A 17,263-nucleotide genomic window follows, 5' to 3' on the forward strand; every position below is an offset into this window, starting at 1 on the left:
GGCGGGGGATATGATACAACTACTCATTGTTTCGCTTCACAAAACCCTGCCATAGGGCACAGATTAACACCAAAAATAGATGGCTGCAGCCAAAGAAAAACATTTTTCAGAATGCCTCCACTTGATTAATGAAGTAATGGCATGAATCACTGTTTGAGTTTCATCACGTGCTATACGTTCTTTGCCACTTCTCCTCTAGAAATATTAGCTGTAACTAGGAATTTTTGTAACATTCTTTTCTGTTGAAAGGGTCTTATTCTCTCAAAGTTTAAAAAAAGACATAAAAATGAATATGGCTGAGCTAATATAAGAAAATTATGTTGGTACAGGAGGAAAAAAAACTAATGTTTTCTTAAATTAATTCTTAGTTCCTGATTATGGGACTACTTGTAAGAATAGGAACTACTCATTATGACTTCGGGGTCTGAATACAGGATTTTCCCATATTAGCAAATATATTCTCATTTTTCTTTTCAAGTTACATTTGTTATATACTAAGGCCCGGATTACAGTGTCAAGAAATGGGCAGCTATCACTACATATTTTGAAAAATCCACTTGCATTTTTGGCATCAGTGAATTTTAAGGATTTACACAATGAACACATTTAAGAGCCTCCATAAAAAAAACTGGTGATTAGAATCACACCACTTTCATTCTATAGCAGAGCTCATTGGTTTTTGTTTTTAAAAAGTAAAAGACAGAAATGATTTGAGGATAATATATTTCCTGCAAGTTAGCAGTAGGATTCTTCTTTTCTAGCCATCTGCAACATACTAAAGCAAAGGCTGTGCTTATTTCAACCACTATTTATATTTGTTGGAACTTTAATCTACTGTCCTTAATTTGGAAGTGAAAAGCAGGGGGAGGTGGGGAAAGGGAAGAGGAAGAATAAAAGCAGTGTGCCAAATTCTGCCTAAGATACCAACTCCATAAATGCATCTGAAGACTTAAGAGTATTGCCTGGTAGGAGTAAGTAAAGAGTGAGTCTTCTTCATTCATTATCATAATGCAACACTTAGAGGCATTTTGATACTGTTAGATGAATGTGATTGTGACTCTTGATTGACTCTTAGCTGATAAAAATTAAACATTACTCTTCCTTGCTTAACCATCAGACTTTCCTTAGTTAATTTGTTAGAGCTACTATCTGATTAGTAATCTATATCCTGGTGTGGACAGTGCACGAGATAGTCAGTTACTGGATTCCACTAAGTCCCTTAGCAATGTCTAGACATAGCTAACAGGAAGTCAATAACATATATTGCTATACCTGTGGTAGCAAATGACTTTTTCAAGCAGTTGTTCAAGATACCCAACCTTCCATTATTCTAAGATGTATATTATTAATGTACTTCAAGCTAGAACTCGAAAGATCTGAAAAGTATTTGACATCTGGCACAGTGACTCAATTAATTATTCCATTGAATTAATTTCTGTCCTGATTCTTTTGAACCAATAACTATGAGTTTAAACTCAACATCATAGCACTGCTTGGAATATGAGCCAGTTTAAAACAGTATTATTTCATCTTCAGATTTTACTCAAGGCTGACTAAAAGAATGTAAGTAGGTTGTATCTTTTGTAATAAGCTAAATAAGTCTTCTGTGAGAGATGGCATCTCACTGCCACCACTCCAAGAATTATTAAGGACAAATAATGAATGACAAGGACCCAGCCATATCTTTCATGAATCAGCCACAAAAGATGTTATGGACGAAGTATGAAAATCCAACTGCAAATATTGCAAAATAGTAGCCAAGAGTTCACAGAATTTTCCTTTTCTTCCTTTATCAAAGATTTACTGTTCAAGTCTTTGAAAGATTACTTGATCTATTTATAAAGCTTAGCACATCAAAATGTTTGTAGTGCTCACTCAGAAATATGTGAAATCTGCTAATAATCACTCACATGAAAACATGATCGAGTCCCAGGAGGTGCAGGTTTCTCTAGATGACCTTCTAAAATATGTATAAATAAATAAACAAAACCAGCTCTCTTTAAAAACAAGAGAGCATGTGTTTAAAGAGCATAGGAATCAAATATGTCAAATAACAGAAAATTTAAGAATAAAAGTGAAAAGATGTAGAAAAAATTATAAAAGAAAAATGTTTACAAGCTGGCATCAGGATTGTCAGGTGTTTAAAAAAAAGATTTTTCAAAACATTGATGTTTTCTTACAGCTGTCTAAAGTAACACGCCAATACATAGAGGCAGAGGCCTCACTACTGTGGAAAGATCACCAGGATTTGAAAAAAGCTCTTCAAGAGAACAAAGCTGACCAGAGCATTCCAATTCCATTTCAAAAAGTTTTGAGGTTTCAAAATCTGATTTCATTCCAATGTGAAACAAAACCACAGTCTTCTGCATGTTTCCGTGAAATCTGAGCTTTCTGATTAAGGAAGACAGGAGTCATATATATTTTTCCTTCGTTATCATGGTGGCTAGGGCACTCACCTAGCATATAGAAAGTCCATGTTCAAGACCCTACTCTGCAGGATTTAAAGCAGAGTTGTTCATACCAAATCAGTGCTGGTGCTAGCACACTGGGGGCCTTAAGCAGGAGAATTTTCCCCTTCCCTCCCACACACATAATTAATCAAGCAAGTTCTTTGGGGTCCAAAGGAATTGCTTAATCTGCCTATGCCTAGTGCCAGCTCTGTCCCACATCACTCTGAATCAGGAACAGCAAGGGACTAAAACCCATATCTCTTATCTGCAGGTTAGTGCCTTAACTATCAGGCTAATATCATTCTCTCTTTTTGAGTAAAGGTTTCTTGAAAACAACACTTTCCTGCAAGATTTTGCAACTTTGACAAAAACAACATATTTCAGCAAAATTCTGTTTTGTCAGAAAATATTCTGATCAGGTCTAGAAAAAAATAGAGGAGCCCAAATATACAAAAGATAGACCAAAAAATGGATAGAAGTCCTGCTCTGTTGGATATGGTTGCCCTCCAATTCCTCAACAGAAATTAACAAAACAAATCACTGTCACCTTGCCAGTAAATTCTAATTATGCCTTTTGGCTCTCCTATAGTTAGGGATCAGTCTTCATTTTTATTATATGCTGCATTGTTTCTACTTTATAACCTGAAAATACAGCGGCGGATATATGGCAGGATGAGCGGGGCGGCTGCCCTGAGCCCTGCGCTTCGATAGGCCCTGTGCAGGTGCCAGAGGCAGACTGGCCCAGCGGGATACCGGGAATTTCCCGGTGGGCCATCCGCCGAAGGGCTGGCTGGTGGCTGCTGGAGGTGGAGGGGGATTGTGATGGGGCGCTGCAGCCCCACACTTTGAATTCCCCGGCACCGGCCAGTGTGGGCCATGTGGGGTCGAGGGAGTGCATGAGTGGCATGCTGAATCGCTGCTCAACAGATGAGAGGGGAGATGCCTGGGCATGGCGTGACATCACGGCCCGGGACTTTAAAACCACGCGGCCCAGCATTGCACTGCTCGGTTTGGCACGTGGTCTGGAGCCTGGGCCTGGGCCGGGGTCGTGGCCACCTTGCAAACTAGAAGGCAGAAGGTGGATGGCAGAGGAAAGGGCTTGTACTGAGGGGAGGGGAGCAGGTCAGGAGAAGAAAGGGGAAGGCACCAAGGGACAGCGTGGAGACAAATGCCAGGGGTCCAAGTGGAGACAATGAGGAAAAGGGCAGGAGGGGAGGTGTCAGTGGGAGGGGGGACAGAGTGATGCTGATAGAAGAGAGGGTAAGGGCACTGGGGCTAAAGGGGAGAGGAGGAGGTGCTGGGAGAAGGCTTGAAAGGAGGGGTGGGCATGAGGAAGGTGGGGATGGAGCAAGGCATGTGTGAGGGCACAGGGGCATGAGGGGAACGGGGGCAGAGGGTGGTGAGGGGGTGGGCATCAGGGAAAAAGAGAGCAAAGGGCGCAGGGGCAGTGAGGGAAGGGGGAGGCACCAGGATGGTACAGGGGTAAGGGAAGGTGCAGGTGCCAGGGGATTCTGGGGGTAAAGCAGAAGGGCAGACACTTGCAGGGGAGGGACCAGGACCAGAGGAGAGAGGCAGGGCAGGTGTGCAGAGGGAAGTGTTAGGAGAGGGGATGAGGAGGGGTAGCTCACATGATCTGAGTGGGGCTACTGGAGGAATTGGCACAGGGGGGACGCCTTTTTTCTATTTTTACTCCAAAGGGGGGCCCCGCAAAATTGTGCTGCCCTGGGCCCTGCAAAACTCTCATCCATCCATGTGAAAATATTTACTTAAGCTTCACATACATAAGGAAATATTTGCTAAAATTTCCCACTGTGATCTGTGGCAGCACTAGATCAATGGTTCTCAAACTGTGAGTCAGGACCCCAAAGTGGGTTGCATCCATAAGCTGTGCACTTGGATGGCCACCCAGAAGAAATTCAAATGCAGACGATTAGCAGAGTATCCACAGCCACCACAGACAGCAGCATATATTCCTATTGGTGGTGCACATCTGCACATGCCTTGATTCACATAACAACATTTATTCTGCATATGGATGGAAAAAATTAGAGGGAACATTGGTCGCAATCCCATTTCTATGGGGTTCCCAGGACTGGTGTTAGACTTGCTGGGCAGCAGGGCTCAGGCTTCGGTTTCCAACTGGGGCAGAGGAATTCAGGTTACAGGTCTTTTGTCAGTTGCTGAAACCACAGGTTTCTGACCTGGGATGGTGAGGATTGGTCTTGGTCTTATGCTGCCCTTCCACCTGGGTCTTAGGTGGGTTAAGGCTTTGTTCCCCTCTCCTGGGGACATATAGTAATTTTTGTTGTTAGAAGGGGGTTGTGGTGCAATGAAGTTTGAGAACCCCTGCATGAGACAAATCACTGTCAGTACGTTACATAAATTTGCTCTGAGTAGGTCATACCACGCTATAACTAAAATGCTAGTAGCTACCAGGAATTCAATTTATACTAGTGCTCACATGTCCCTTCACTGCCACCACAGATGGAGCTGAGATAAAAGTAGTAATGGTAGGAAAATTTAGGAGAACATTCCAAGTAGAGACATAGGCACAGCACATCAGAATTTGATGAAGGAATTAGTTCTGAGATAGCAAAGTTATAAATGCTTTATTATATGTAGACTAGACAAATAGGCACGAAAGAGCAAACTTGTGTAGAACAGATTTTCATGAGCATAGAACCCAATTACTCACAGTGAGGTCTGATGGGTGCTGAAAAACTCCCCCATTATTGCAAGTTCCCATAATGGAACCTGAGCTCTTTTGAAAATTTAGTCCCACCTGTGGAAGCTGAGCACTTGGAAAATCTAGCCCTATTGTTTGTAGGCTATTAGTCCATAATGTGGATTAATACTTTTAGATTAAAATATTTTAAAATGGTTAAGAAACATTAAGTTTAAAAATATATAGTGCAACTATAAAGTCAACACAGTACTTCTTCATTACAATGTTAATAGGCACACTTGTCGGACAATTATATAGCGAATACATTTTAAATATAAATCTTTATTTCTATGGTATATTTTAATGAAAAAGTTTCACAGTTCTTCATGTCAATAATATGTACATGAATGTTCTGAAACAGCAATCAGTGATCTGCTAGACAGTAACTGCCACAAAGCTCTATCCTTTCAATGAAATGCAGATTTTAAGTATCTAATTCATGTCCACTAGGATCCTACCTTGCTTTTTTTTCCTCTTCAAAATATGATCTTTTAAAATAACCCAAGGAAAGAAACCCAAACTACATAAAAAACTAATGTTAATGGTGAGACTTAATTACAAGCCAAAAAAAAATAGACATGGGAATCATACTATCTTTAGCATACTTATGGCTCAGCAGTACAGTACTTTTATGGACTACTGATTTCAGTGAAATCAGGACTAGTGTGGATTAAGGGTGCAAAAGGTTAATGTCCACTTACACCCCTTCTCTACCTACGCTACATCGATGACATCTTCATCATCTGGACCCATGGGAAGGAGACTCTGGAAGAATTTCACCATGATTTCAACAGCTTCCACCCCACCATCAACCTCAGCATGGACCAATCTACACGGGAGGTCCATTTCCTGGACACCACGATACAAATAAGTGACGGTCATATCAATACCACCCTATGCAGAAAACCTACCGACCGCTATACTTACCTGCATGCCTCCAGTTTCCATCCCGGATACACCACACGATCCATTGTTTACAGCCAAGCACTGAGGTACAACCGCATATGCTCCAACCCCTCAGACAGAGACCTACACCTACAAGACCTTCAACAAGCATTCTGTAAACTGCGATACCCACACGAGGAAGTGAGGAGACAGATTGACAGAGCCAGACGTGTACCCAGAAGCCTCCTGCTACGGGACAAGCCCAAGAAAGAAACCAACAGAACACCACTGGCCATCACCTATAGTCCCCAGCTAAAACCTCTCCAATGCATCATTAGTGATCTTCAGCCCATCCTGGACAATGATCCCTCGCTCTCACAGGCCTTGGGAGGTAGGCCGGTCCTTGCCCACAGACAACCCGCCAACCTGAAGCATATTCTCACCAGCAACTACACACCGCACCATAATAACTCGAACTCAGGAACCAATCCTTGCAACAAACCTCGATGCCAACTCTGCCCACATATATACACCAGCAACACCATCACAGGACCTAACCAGATCAGCCATACTGTCACTGGTACATTCTCCTGCACATCCACCAACGTAATATATGCCATCATGTGCCAACAATGCCCCACTGCTATATACATCGGCCAAACAGGACAGTCCCTACGTAAAAGAATCAATGGACACAAATCTGATATTAGGAATGGCAACATACAAAAACCTGTAGGGGAACACTTCAATCTTCCTGGACACACAATTGCAGATCTAAAAGTAGCCATCCTGCAGCAAAAAAACTTCAGGACCAGACTTCAAAGAGAAACTGCTGAGCTACAGTTCATCTTTAAGTTTGACACAATCAACTCTGGATTAAACAAAGACTGTGAATGGCTTGCTAACTACAAAAGCAGCTTCTATTCTCTTGGAATTCACACCTCCAGATCAGCTGCTAGAAGTGGGCCTCATCCTCCTTGATTGGATCCACCTGGTCATCTCCAGCCTGATCCTGGCCTGCATATTTATTCCTGCCTCTGGAAATTTCCACTACATGCATCTGACGAAGTGGGTCTTTGCCCACGAAAGCTTATGCTCCTATACTTCAGTTAGTCTATAAGGTGCCACAGGACTCCTCGTCGCTTTTGCAGATTCAGACTAACACGGCTACCCCTCTGATACTTGACAAAGGTTAATGTGGGGCCCACCACAGCAGACCCTGACTGTGGAGGGCCTAGCTGCCCCTCCTCCCTGATTCAGGTTACAAGCAGAGCCCACAGAGAAGCCTCCCCAGGAGCTGGCCCTGCTCCCAGGGAGGCAGCTTCAGCAGGGCAGCTCTGCAGTATCTGGCTGGGCTGGCACCCTCTGCTGGCCCCACACCTGCGGAGCAGGCTGTCACTCCACGACCTGCAGCAAAGCCTCCGGAGGAGCAGGGCTGTCAGCGCCTGCTGGCCCTGCTCCCAGGGAGACTTCACTGCTGGCTGTGAAGTATAACTTTTAAAAGCTTTACTGCATACCCTACAGTGGCATATAACCTTGTAACTGCTAAGATTTTTTACATCCCTAGGGACTTTACTTCACATAATTCTAGGTACTCAGGTCAGAACCCTTCAATACCTTGAGATAATGGCTGCAAGTTGATGACAGATTCTGTAGCTCTGAATAGCCTTATGTTTAGCAGGGGTTATATTAACTTCAATCCAGGTTAATATAGTTATTTGTGTATTTTCTATAGTTTGCTAATATGAGTTGTTTGGTAATTATTTTATGCCGTGAAACAGATAAAAAATCCTCTGATATGTTATTAAAAGCAAAAAGCATCAGTTTAGCTCATCAGATAAGGTAAGAATAATCATAAACTCTCCTAGTTACAGAGTAACAAGTTTAGGACTATTAACTGTGCCTTGCATAACGCTTCATAGACTGCTTCCATAGATGGACTGCTTGGAAAAAATCCAAACTGCACTGTCCATGAAAGCCTACAATGGTTGTTTTTAAGTGATTTGCTTGAATAGTAATAATGACTAATCGAACAGGATAACAAACACTATAATAATGTCAACCCACTGGGCATCTACATACCAAAGTGTTATTATTCAGATCCATCTTCCCAGCAAAAGGCCCCCATGTTGTTCCAACTGGAAGCTGCTGTCGACTCTGAATCTTGCGCTCCCCATCCTTCTGGAACATCTCCAACTCTCCTGTGAACAGGAAAACAAGCAACATTTAGAATACTTTTATTTGTGCCTTGACAACAGCCACCTCTGCCTTTGTGTTCATTTTAAATGCACAATGTTCTGAGGTCCCATATAATGAGAATTAATTATGCTTGTCTGAAAAACAACTGATCTTGTCATTCTGAGAAAAAAAAATGATACCTTTTCCCCTATAATTATATTCAAATTTGGGTTATAAAGTCTCATTTCTTTCTTGCATCTTTTCACACCTATTACATTTTAAAGACATTTTTATTTGGGAAGTCTTTGAAAATGAGAGAGAATAACAGTTGCTCAAGAGGCTTTGATTGAATACTGAGGAGGAGGTAATGGCTGCAGAAAGAAAAATTGGAATAGGAAGTACAACGCAGTGGTTAACATTCTTCCTGAATTTCGCTGTCAAAAAGAGCCACATTCTAAAGTCTTTACTCAAACAAAATTTCTGTTGTGTCATTTTTTCTCATTTACTCCAATGTGGGTAACTCCACTGATTTCAGAAGAGTTCCTCTCAGTTTATAGTGGTATACAGATAAAAATAAGTTGCCTCAACTAAAGTTTTGTCTGAGGTAGTGTTTCAGGATTTGACCCAAAGTAACTAAGGCTAGTAGATCCATTGACAATGTACTTGCTGTATAACAGAGGTGGTCAAACTTATTGGCCCTCTGAGTCAAATATGATAATCTTCAGAGATGTGAAAGCCAAGTGCATCTGTCACAGACTGGAGCTTCTGCCACGTGGCAGGATGGTACGGGATAGAGGCTTCAACTCTGTGGGAAGCGTGCCTGAGCTTGGACATCAGCAAGAGTGGAACTGAAGCTCCAAGTCCCGGCAGGTACCTTTTTCAGGGCTGAAGTCCCTAGCCCACACCTCCTGGCTGGGCAGAAGCTCTTAGCCCCTACCCTGCTGCAGAGCAGAGGCCTCCAAACTCCCCCGCTCACAGTCCAGTAGATAGAGAACGGGATCAAGGCTCTGTGAGCCACACTTTGTCCGTAAAAGTGTCACATGTGACTCATAAGCCACAGTCGGGTTACCCCTGCTTTATAATACAAGAAAAGTAAGAAAAAGAAGGTGTCAAAAACTTTCAAAACTAAATGAAACTATTATTTCCCATCACTGTTTAACTTTCTCTCTCACTGTGCTAGTGGAAAAAGGAGAAGAATGGAGGAGGTGGCAGTTTTCCAGAATTTTAAAACAAAAAGTATTGTAACTATTGAAAATTTCAAATTTTTCCCCTTAAGTTTTTATATTTTTACAGGGTACACAAAATTCCTTAAAACAATTTTGCCAAAAAATGTTTTTTTACAAAATCCCTTTTTCTACAAATATTGTTGCCCATCTGAGCTCCAGCCTCTTTGAAGTTAACTATTCTGGATGAAGTCATGTTGATACCGAAGTTAACGGCAAAACTCACATTGACTTCAGTGGGGCCAGAATTTCACACTAACTGCTTCTCCTCTATGGCTATGTCTAGACTGCATTGCTTTTCTGTGATACGGGAGGTATCCCAGGAGAGCAATGCCACGTCCAAAGAACGCATCTGATTTTCTGATTTTTTTTTCTATAAAGTGGACATGCTCTTTCACTATCCCTGTAAACCTCATTCTACAAGGAATAAAGAATGTGTCAAAAGAACACTTTTTTTCTGAAATCTGGTGCCGTGTAGAAATGCCAAATTTTGGAAAAGCCTCTTTCGAAAGTAAATTGGAAAAAGATACACAACTTGTGTACTGCAAATTGTGTTTCTTTTTCTGATTTAACATTGCATTGTAGACCAAGCCTAAAGTATGTCCTGTTCTTCCCTTCATATAGTGATCAGCTGTGACAATAAGTCTTGATTTCCACATCAACATAATTCTTCCCATCTACTGCAAATAGTATTAGATGAATCACAACTGTGATTTTTCACAAAGACCAGGGATTCTGCCTACTCAATTACTAAACTGGATGCCTGTCCCAGATTTAGGCCTGGAGATAATTATGAAATTGACCTTGTGGGAGTGGGAATGAGGGAAATGAGAATCTCTAGTTGCTGACAAGCAATCCCACAGCTTTCAACACATCTTGTATAACTAGTCACTCATGTAAATATCTGAATTTATGAAACCTCCAGATTATTCACAAGATTTTCCTTGTTCATGAGAATAAACCTTGACCATTTTCCAAAGAGAAGAATTGGATCTGTGTTCTATTTCTAAGCAAATATATTTGTATTTCAGTGGTGAGCTCTGCAGATTGCAAAAATACTCCATTAAGCATTCATGTAAACTGGCACAAATCCGTTAAGCTATATTGATTTACACCAGTTTACAGATGTTAGAATCAGTATTCTTTATGATGACAGATTCAGACATTTGCAAAGGTGATATATAAATTGGCATGTTTAATTATGTAGCAATTATATCCAACATATACTTTTTAAAAATTTCCACAGGAACACTGAAATAAATGAAATTACTTTTAAACAAACCCTGTAAAATACTGTATAGATGGAGAAGGCTTTTCTTTACTGCAGGTCAGTATGAACATACACACACACAGTAGCATTTTCCACATAAAGATGAAAAGAAGAGCATTTGCTTGCTTTATTACACACTAAAAAAAAAAAAAAAAAAAAAAGTCAGGTCTATGGACATGTCACATTTAACTGATACCAGAGGAATCATGAGAATCTTTGAAAACCCTTTTAAAATATAATTCAGCCTTCCTTTCTGCCACTGACATTTTTCATCTGAAAAGGGTTCAGATTCAGTCAAACAGTGACTCCTTATCTGTACCTGTGGATTTACAAGCAGGCCTGTCTTTTAATGGATTAAAAACGACAAATTTAGGGCAGGTCATCCAATGATACCCAAAAATCAACCAGAAAGTGCACACATTCATGCTTTCTTTTATTTCTATAAACAAGAGTCCTAATACAAACTGTGTATTTTAAAAAAAAAGTTTAGGAAGAAAACATGTATAAAAATCAGCATTCACTTAAAAAAATGCATTTTTTCTTTAAAGTTGACCCCTTTCGCTTTCCCTTGCTCTATTATGCCTAAATGTGAGAATTAGTGAAAACCATGGATTTAACTACTGCAATTTAGTTTTATAGTAGTGTCACTCCAGTTTGAGTAGCTCAATGATGAATCATGTCCAAGTTGTTTTAAAATGTGCTCTTCCAGGGTTTTTATAATAGACATCTGGTAGCAAGTACTGTAGTGAAAGCTGTAAAATACAGAAGAACATCCTCTTTTCCCATGCTTATATCACATTTGCTTCAGCAGCCATTTTAAAGTTATAGATCAGAGTGTGTAAGGGGAGGAGAAGTTTCATTTTATCCCATTGTAAACAAATGTTAACCATACGTTCTTTGGACAAGAATGAAAAAACAGCAAAAATTGATCTATACATGGCTGTTCTCCTCACTCAGGATTTTAGACTTAGGGAAAAATGAAATGTAACAAAACCACCTCTGAGAAAGTTTGATAGGCATCTACTAAGATTTTGTACAGAACCTGTATCAATAGCCTACTTATGACATTAGTATACTTTCTTCTACCTGAGCAAAAAGAGCCAAAGGTTGGCACTAGAGTGTGTAGGATAAAGCTAACAAATCTAACTGTTAAAAATATCATTATTAGAAATCCTTCTCCAAAGTCCTCTGAACATTGAGGGTAGAGATTAAAAAAGTCACAATGTTAGGGTGTTCACAGATTTTATTTTACAATATTCTATGAATTTGAATTTTTGTGTAGAGTGGAAGATACCAAAAATTGTGGTGAACAAGGATTCCAACTTGTGAGATGAAAGAGTAATGGCTCTCCTGTATTCTCCATTTTGTTTGTCTATGGCATGCTCCCCTTAGTTGCAAGAATGACTTCAGAGTTATGACACATAGAACACTTTATGGATCTCAGAAGAGTCTATGGTCAGAAGAAAATCTGCATTTAACTATGAAGTCCCTTAAATCTGTCTCTCATTGAAGAGTTTGGGTTAGCACTGATCATAAAAGATAGATATAGAGGGCATGGTGCTCTGAGAAATGATGGTCCTTTTCTTGACTAAGGCTTTTCAGCATATCTCCAACTGACCACCTACCATATTGCAGAGAAAAAAAAAGAAGCTCTAGTTACTCTATTATGTGATTCCCCACCAGTGGCAGGAATCCTAAGCACAATTTTGTAAGGGAGTTTCCCCAAACAGCCACCTAGCAAGGGAAAAGCTGAGGGCCAACAACCCAGTTACAGCTCTCTGATTCTGTACTCCAGCTCAAAGGAAGTGGGAAGTTCTGTGTGCAACGTTCTGTTTATATTTCTTTAAAAAAAGTTCTGAACTATTCATTGTCTTTACTGGACATCTTTGATATGGAATAATTTTACATTAATAACAAATGGTAACAAGCACAATTCATACCCAGAGATAAACAGTATAATATTTGATGAGGAGTCCTGTGGCACCTTATAGACTAACTGAAGTGTAGGAGCATAAGCTTTCGTGGGCAAAGACCGACTTCGTCAGATGCATGTCTGACAAAGTGGGTCTTTGCCCACGAAAGCTTATGCTCCTATACTTCAGTTAGTCTATAAGGTGCCGCAGGACTCCTCGCTGCTTTTGCAGATTCAGACTAACACGGCTACCCTTCTTATACTTGACAGTATAATATTTGAATGTATCGTGACTGCTATGCCAAATTTCAACATCAACTGTTAGTTATATTTTGTTCTATTCATTCAGCAGTGCATCCGTAGACCTGCTACTTGTCTAATTGAGAAGTATATTACGGAGCATAACTAAAGGGCTACTAAAAATATGGGAAACACAAGGGAAATAATGCCCTTTCTTTAAGGTTTGTAAATTAGGTACAAACTGGATTAACAGATATTTCATTTTTAGTGATATTTACTTTGCTTTTCTTTGCTGCAGAGCAACTTATTTTTTGCAGCTTGTTCTTTAACAACATCCTTATTTCCAGCTTGTGGAGTAAGTTTATACAAAATATTTGAGACACATTGTATGGGCTAATCAATTTTAGTAAAAGATAATGCTTTTAGTGCTGTGGGCTGTTTCTCTTATCTTATTGATATAGCATACTTTTAAAGTCTGTGATTACTCAAAGACTTATGATAGCTGCACTGTAAAAAAAGCCCCAAGCCATGACACACTAATTCAGCCACAAAGCATCCCATGGCTTTTAAGATATCAAGCCACGTTGGTGGATCTTGGGCCCGAATTAAAGGACTCCACTGTAGGAAATTCTTTCCTATTTGTAGATATTGTAAATCCCTAGCAATTAAGCAGAAAATGTTCTATGCTTTTCAATAAATCATAATCTGCTTTTTAATAACTTCAGAAAACATGCAGTGTTTTGTATATCAGTGGTACCCAATAGCAGTTATTGCCCTTTATGGGATTTGAACATTGTTTCAAATAGCAGCGGAATCCAAATACTTTAAACATAGTACAGAAACACCGTTTTCTGAACACAGTAACCACTGGCTTTTAGCCAACTTCCCACATTTTAGAGTAAGGTACAAGAGTGCAAACAGAGTAAGGTGAATGATAAGCAGCATGTATTGGATACAGTTAATCTATTAATCTGCATCTATATACTTAAAATACTGAAAAAACTAGAGGAAAGTAATTTGCACTTAATAGCAATAACCTTTTATCTGGAATAGCCTTATAACAGGAAGCCATTTAGCAAAATAGTATGGGGGACAGATCTTCCTCTGGTGTAAATAGATGTTGGTTCACTGAGTTCACTGGAGCTATGCCAATTTCCACTAGTTAAGGCTCTTGCTATATATGGGTATATTTCTTCAAGTCTGAAAAACACTGCATATCATGGACTCAAATATGGACAGCCCTGAAGACACACTAAGTTCAAAAAGCTCTCAAAGTTTGTAGAAATCCTCAGGCTCTGACAAAGCCAGCCAACATTGCTGAAGTATGGTAGAGTACCTCTCACTGGTCTACAATTTAACTATTGGATAGCTGTTTGCCTGGTTACATACAGCAATACTTTGAGAAGGTTGTTTAACTGGTGATTTCTTTGGCTACAAAAATTAAGCCAAGCTACAGTGTGCACCTCTGAATACTGTAAAATACAACTAATTTACATAGAAGACATACTGTCCCATTTATTCTGTTGCAGTTCCTTTCAAAACATGGCAGAGCTCAACATATAAAATAATCATGCACCTGCTTGATGGATTTAAAGTGCCTTATTGGGATGCCTCTTCTAAATTCTCCAACCTCAATTCTCAGGTCTCCAAGACATAACATACATTAACCTACAGATTTATGTGTGGATAAGAAGCCAAAAATAAAAAAGACGTTTGAACATTATGGTCTTAGCCATATGTAACTCTAACAAATGTGAACTTTTTGAAGTTCCTTTAATGACTGGTCTATGATGAGACCCTCCACTCATAAAAAAAATATTCTCCATAGGTAAGTACTAGGGACACTGGTAAACAATATTGAAAGTGCATGAACAGGTGACAGCAGTGAATCAGAAGCTATTAGCTTAACACAAAGAGCTTTGAATTAGCTTGTAATTGCACTGGAAAAGATAACATAATGGAAGTGGCAAAATATAAACATTCCCTTTTCACAGGATTCTTTCAATAGCTCAAAACCCTAAAACAAGTAACTGGAAATCTACGTACTGGTAACCCAAAGCATGTTGTCACAACACTCCTTAATGAATACATAATTATGCCGGTTTGCCATACCAACTAGAAATTGTTATAATTAATGCAGAAAAGCATCAGTTGATCAGATTATTAACAGAAATATATTAAAATATCCACTTGTCTAATGTTACAATGTTTGTAAAGTATTGAATATATGGTTACTTAATTGAGTTTAAATATGAAAGTGAACTCACACTTCTCAAAAACTGATAGCACTATATTCCATTCTGAAGCGTATTAGCTCTGGAATCAGGGGACTTGGCAGGTGTTACTGTAGGATCTGTTTCACAGCACTACAAAATCTACTGTGGGATAAGTACACCAGCTGTGACTGTCACATTAGAAAAGGCCTCACATACACATGAGGAAGTGTTGCAGTAGGACTCAAATAGAACTAAGATAAATCACTATCGATCTTAAAAAACCCCACACAAACTGAAGAGAGAAATACATTGACAACTGATTGCCAACTTTCCTTCATCCTGGTGATGCCCCAACCATCCTGCTGGCCTAATGCTTAGGGAAGAAACACTGAAAATGTTTTTCTTTTCTTTTCTTTTCTTTTCTTTTCTTTTCTTTTCTTTTCTTTTCTTTTCTTTCATAACACATACAGCCTAGCTGCTGCTTATCTGCCTTCACTGCCCCCATAGCCAGATCTATTCTCTCTCATTCACTTAGCTCCTGCAGGACGAGGAGGAAGCATAGTTGCCCGTGTATTTCCTTCAACTATTCTCTATGGCTGTGTCTACACTGGGCCACTTATTCTGGAAAATCAGCCGCTTTTCCGGAATAAGCTGCGAGCTGTCTACACTGGCCCTTGAATTTCCGGAAAAGCAACGACGCTCTACTGTACAAAATCAGCCGCTATTCCGGAAAAACTATTCTGCTCCCACTCGGGCATAAGTCCTTATTCCGGAACACTGTTCCGGAAAAGGGCCAGTGTAGACAGCCCAGTAGTCTTTTCCGGAAAAAAGCCCTGATCGCGAAAATGGCGATCGGGGCTCTTTTCCGGAAAAGCGCGTCTACATTGGCCACAGACACTTTTCCGGAAAAAGGGCTTTTCCGGAAAAGCAGCCTGCCAATGTAGACGCTCCTTTTCCGGAAAAACTGAAAACAGAATAGTATTCCGTTTTAAGCAGTTCCGGAAATTCATGCCAGTGTAGACACAGCCTATGAGTATATCTACACTACAAGGGTATTTTGAAATGAGTTATCTTGGAATAATAACTCCCGAAATAACTATTTCAAAACAGCATGTCCACACTACAGGGAAGCCTTAAAATTAGTCCAAGGCAGGATCCCCTAATGTAGACCTGCTACCTCGATTTAGAGCCCCAGGAAGCACTGGAGAGTAACTATTCTGAATGGCCCCGAGGAGGAGTTATTTTGAAATAGCAGCAGTGCAGTATCCACACTACTGCTACTTAGAAATAGTGATTTTTAAATAGGCATTATTCCTCAAGAAATGAGGGTTTATTATTCCAGAATAAGAAGCCTGTTATTACGAAATAATTATATTGTTACACTGTACAGACCGAGCGAGAAGAGTAGGTACTGTAGTTACACGTAGTTTATGAAAAATTTCTCACTTCCTCTGTCCTGTCCCTATAACACAAATACATATGATACAGTAATGCCACACTTGGCGAGAGCAGGCTCATTATATTACTGAAGAGGATTTTTCTTGATAAGATCATCATCTGCTACTGGACTCTTGGGTTTGCTCCTTTCCTTGCAGAGGAGCAGCTGCCCCTGATAAATGTCCCTTTGTGTAGAGATTCTCTTCCAATACATGCAAAGACATTTCATCCCCATGCCTGTTTGTTTTGTTAGTTCCTTCATGTAGCTAGAAAACAATAATAGGTATATGTCTCTCTTGTGTAAAAGATTGAGTAAAGGATGCACAGTTTTACAAAACAAGCACACGCAGCTCAGGCTCACACCTTCATTTTCTAAAAGAGGAACTCTCTCACACAAAGAAAGTTAAAACACTTTTGTCATCACATGCATAATCTTTCATTAAGAATTTTGGAATCCTTTGGGATGTGCTATTCTTTTACTACGTGCCTCTAAAACATTATTTTACATGTTAGTGTAAGTAATATCTAATGTATAAATGCTTTTTGGAGTAGGATACATTTTCATTTTTTCCTATTTAGCAAAAAATGTCAGGAATCATGATATTCTGCCATACCATAAGCATAGTGGTTTGAAGCCAAATACTACTTTAATCTTAACACAGACATGTATCAATATTAAAGTTTAAAAAAGACTCATAATCAATATTGTGGAATATTTAAATGTATC

General features: G+C 39.7%; 1 protein-coding gene across 3 annotated transcripts in view; it reads right to left on the reverse strand.

Moving 5' to 3' along the window:
* ZFPM2 (zinc finger protein, FOG family member 2) overlaps positions 1-17,263 on the reverse strand; it is a 580,339-nt gene that overhangs the window by 267,246 nt on the left and 295,830 nt on the right. For all 3 annotated transcript variants that reach the window (XM_075920227.2, XM_075920229.2, XM_075920226.2), the window contains one exon: positions 8,143-8,261. In XM_075920227.2, coding sequence (XP_075776342.2) covers positions 8,143-8,261 — 119 coding nt within the window. The remainder of the gene's footprint in view (positions 1-8,142; positions 8,262-17,263) is intronic.

The sequence above is a fragment of the Pelodiscus sinensis genome, chromosome 2, assembly GCF_052426305.1.
Source record: "Pelodiscus sinensis isolate ZL-2025 chromosome 2, ASM5242630v1, whole genome shotgun sequence".
Classification (NCBI taxonomy): Eukaryota; Metazoa; Chordata; order Testudines; family Trionychidae; genus Pelodiscus; species Pelodiscus sinensis.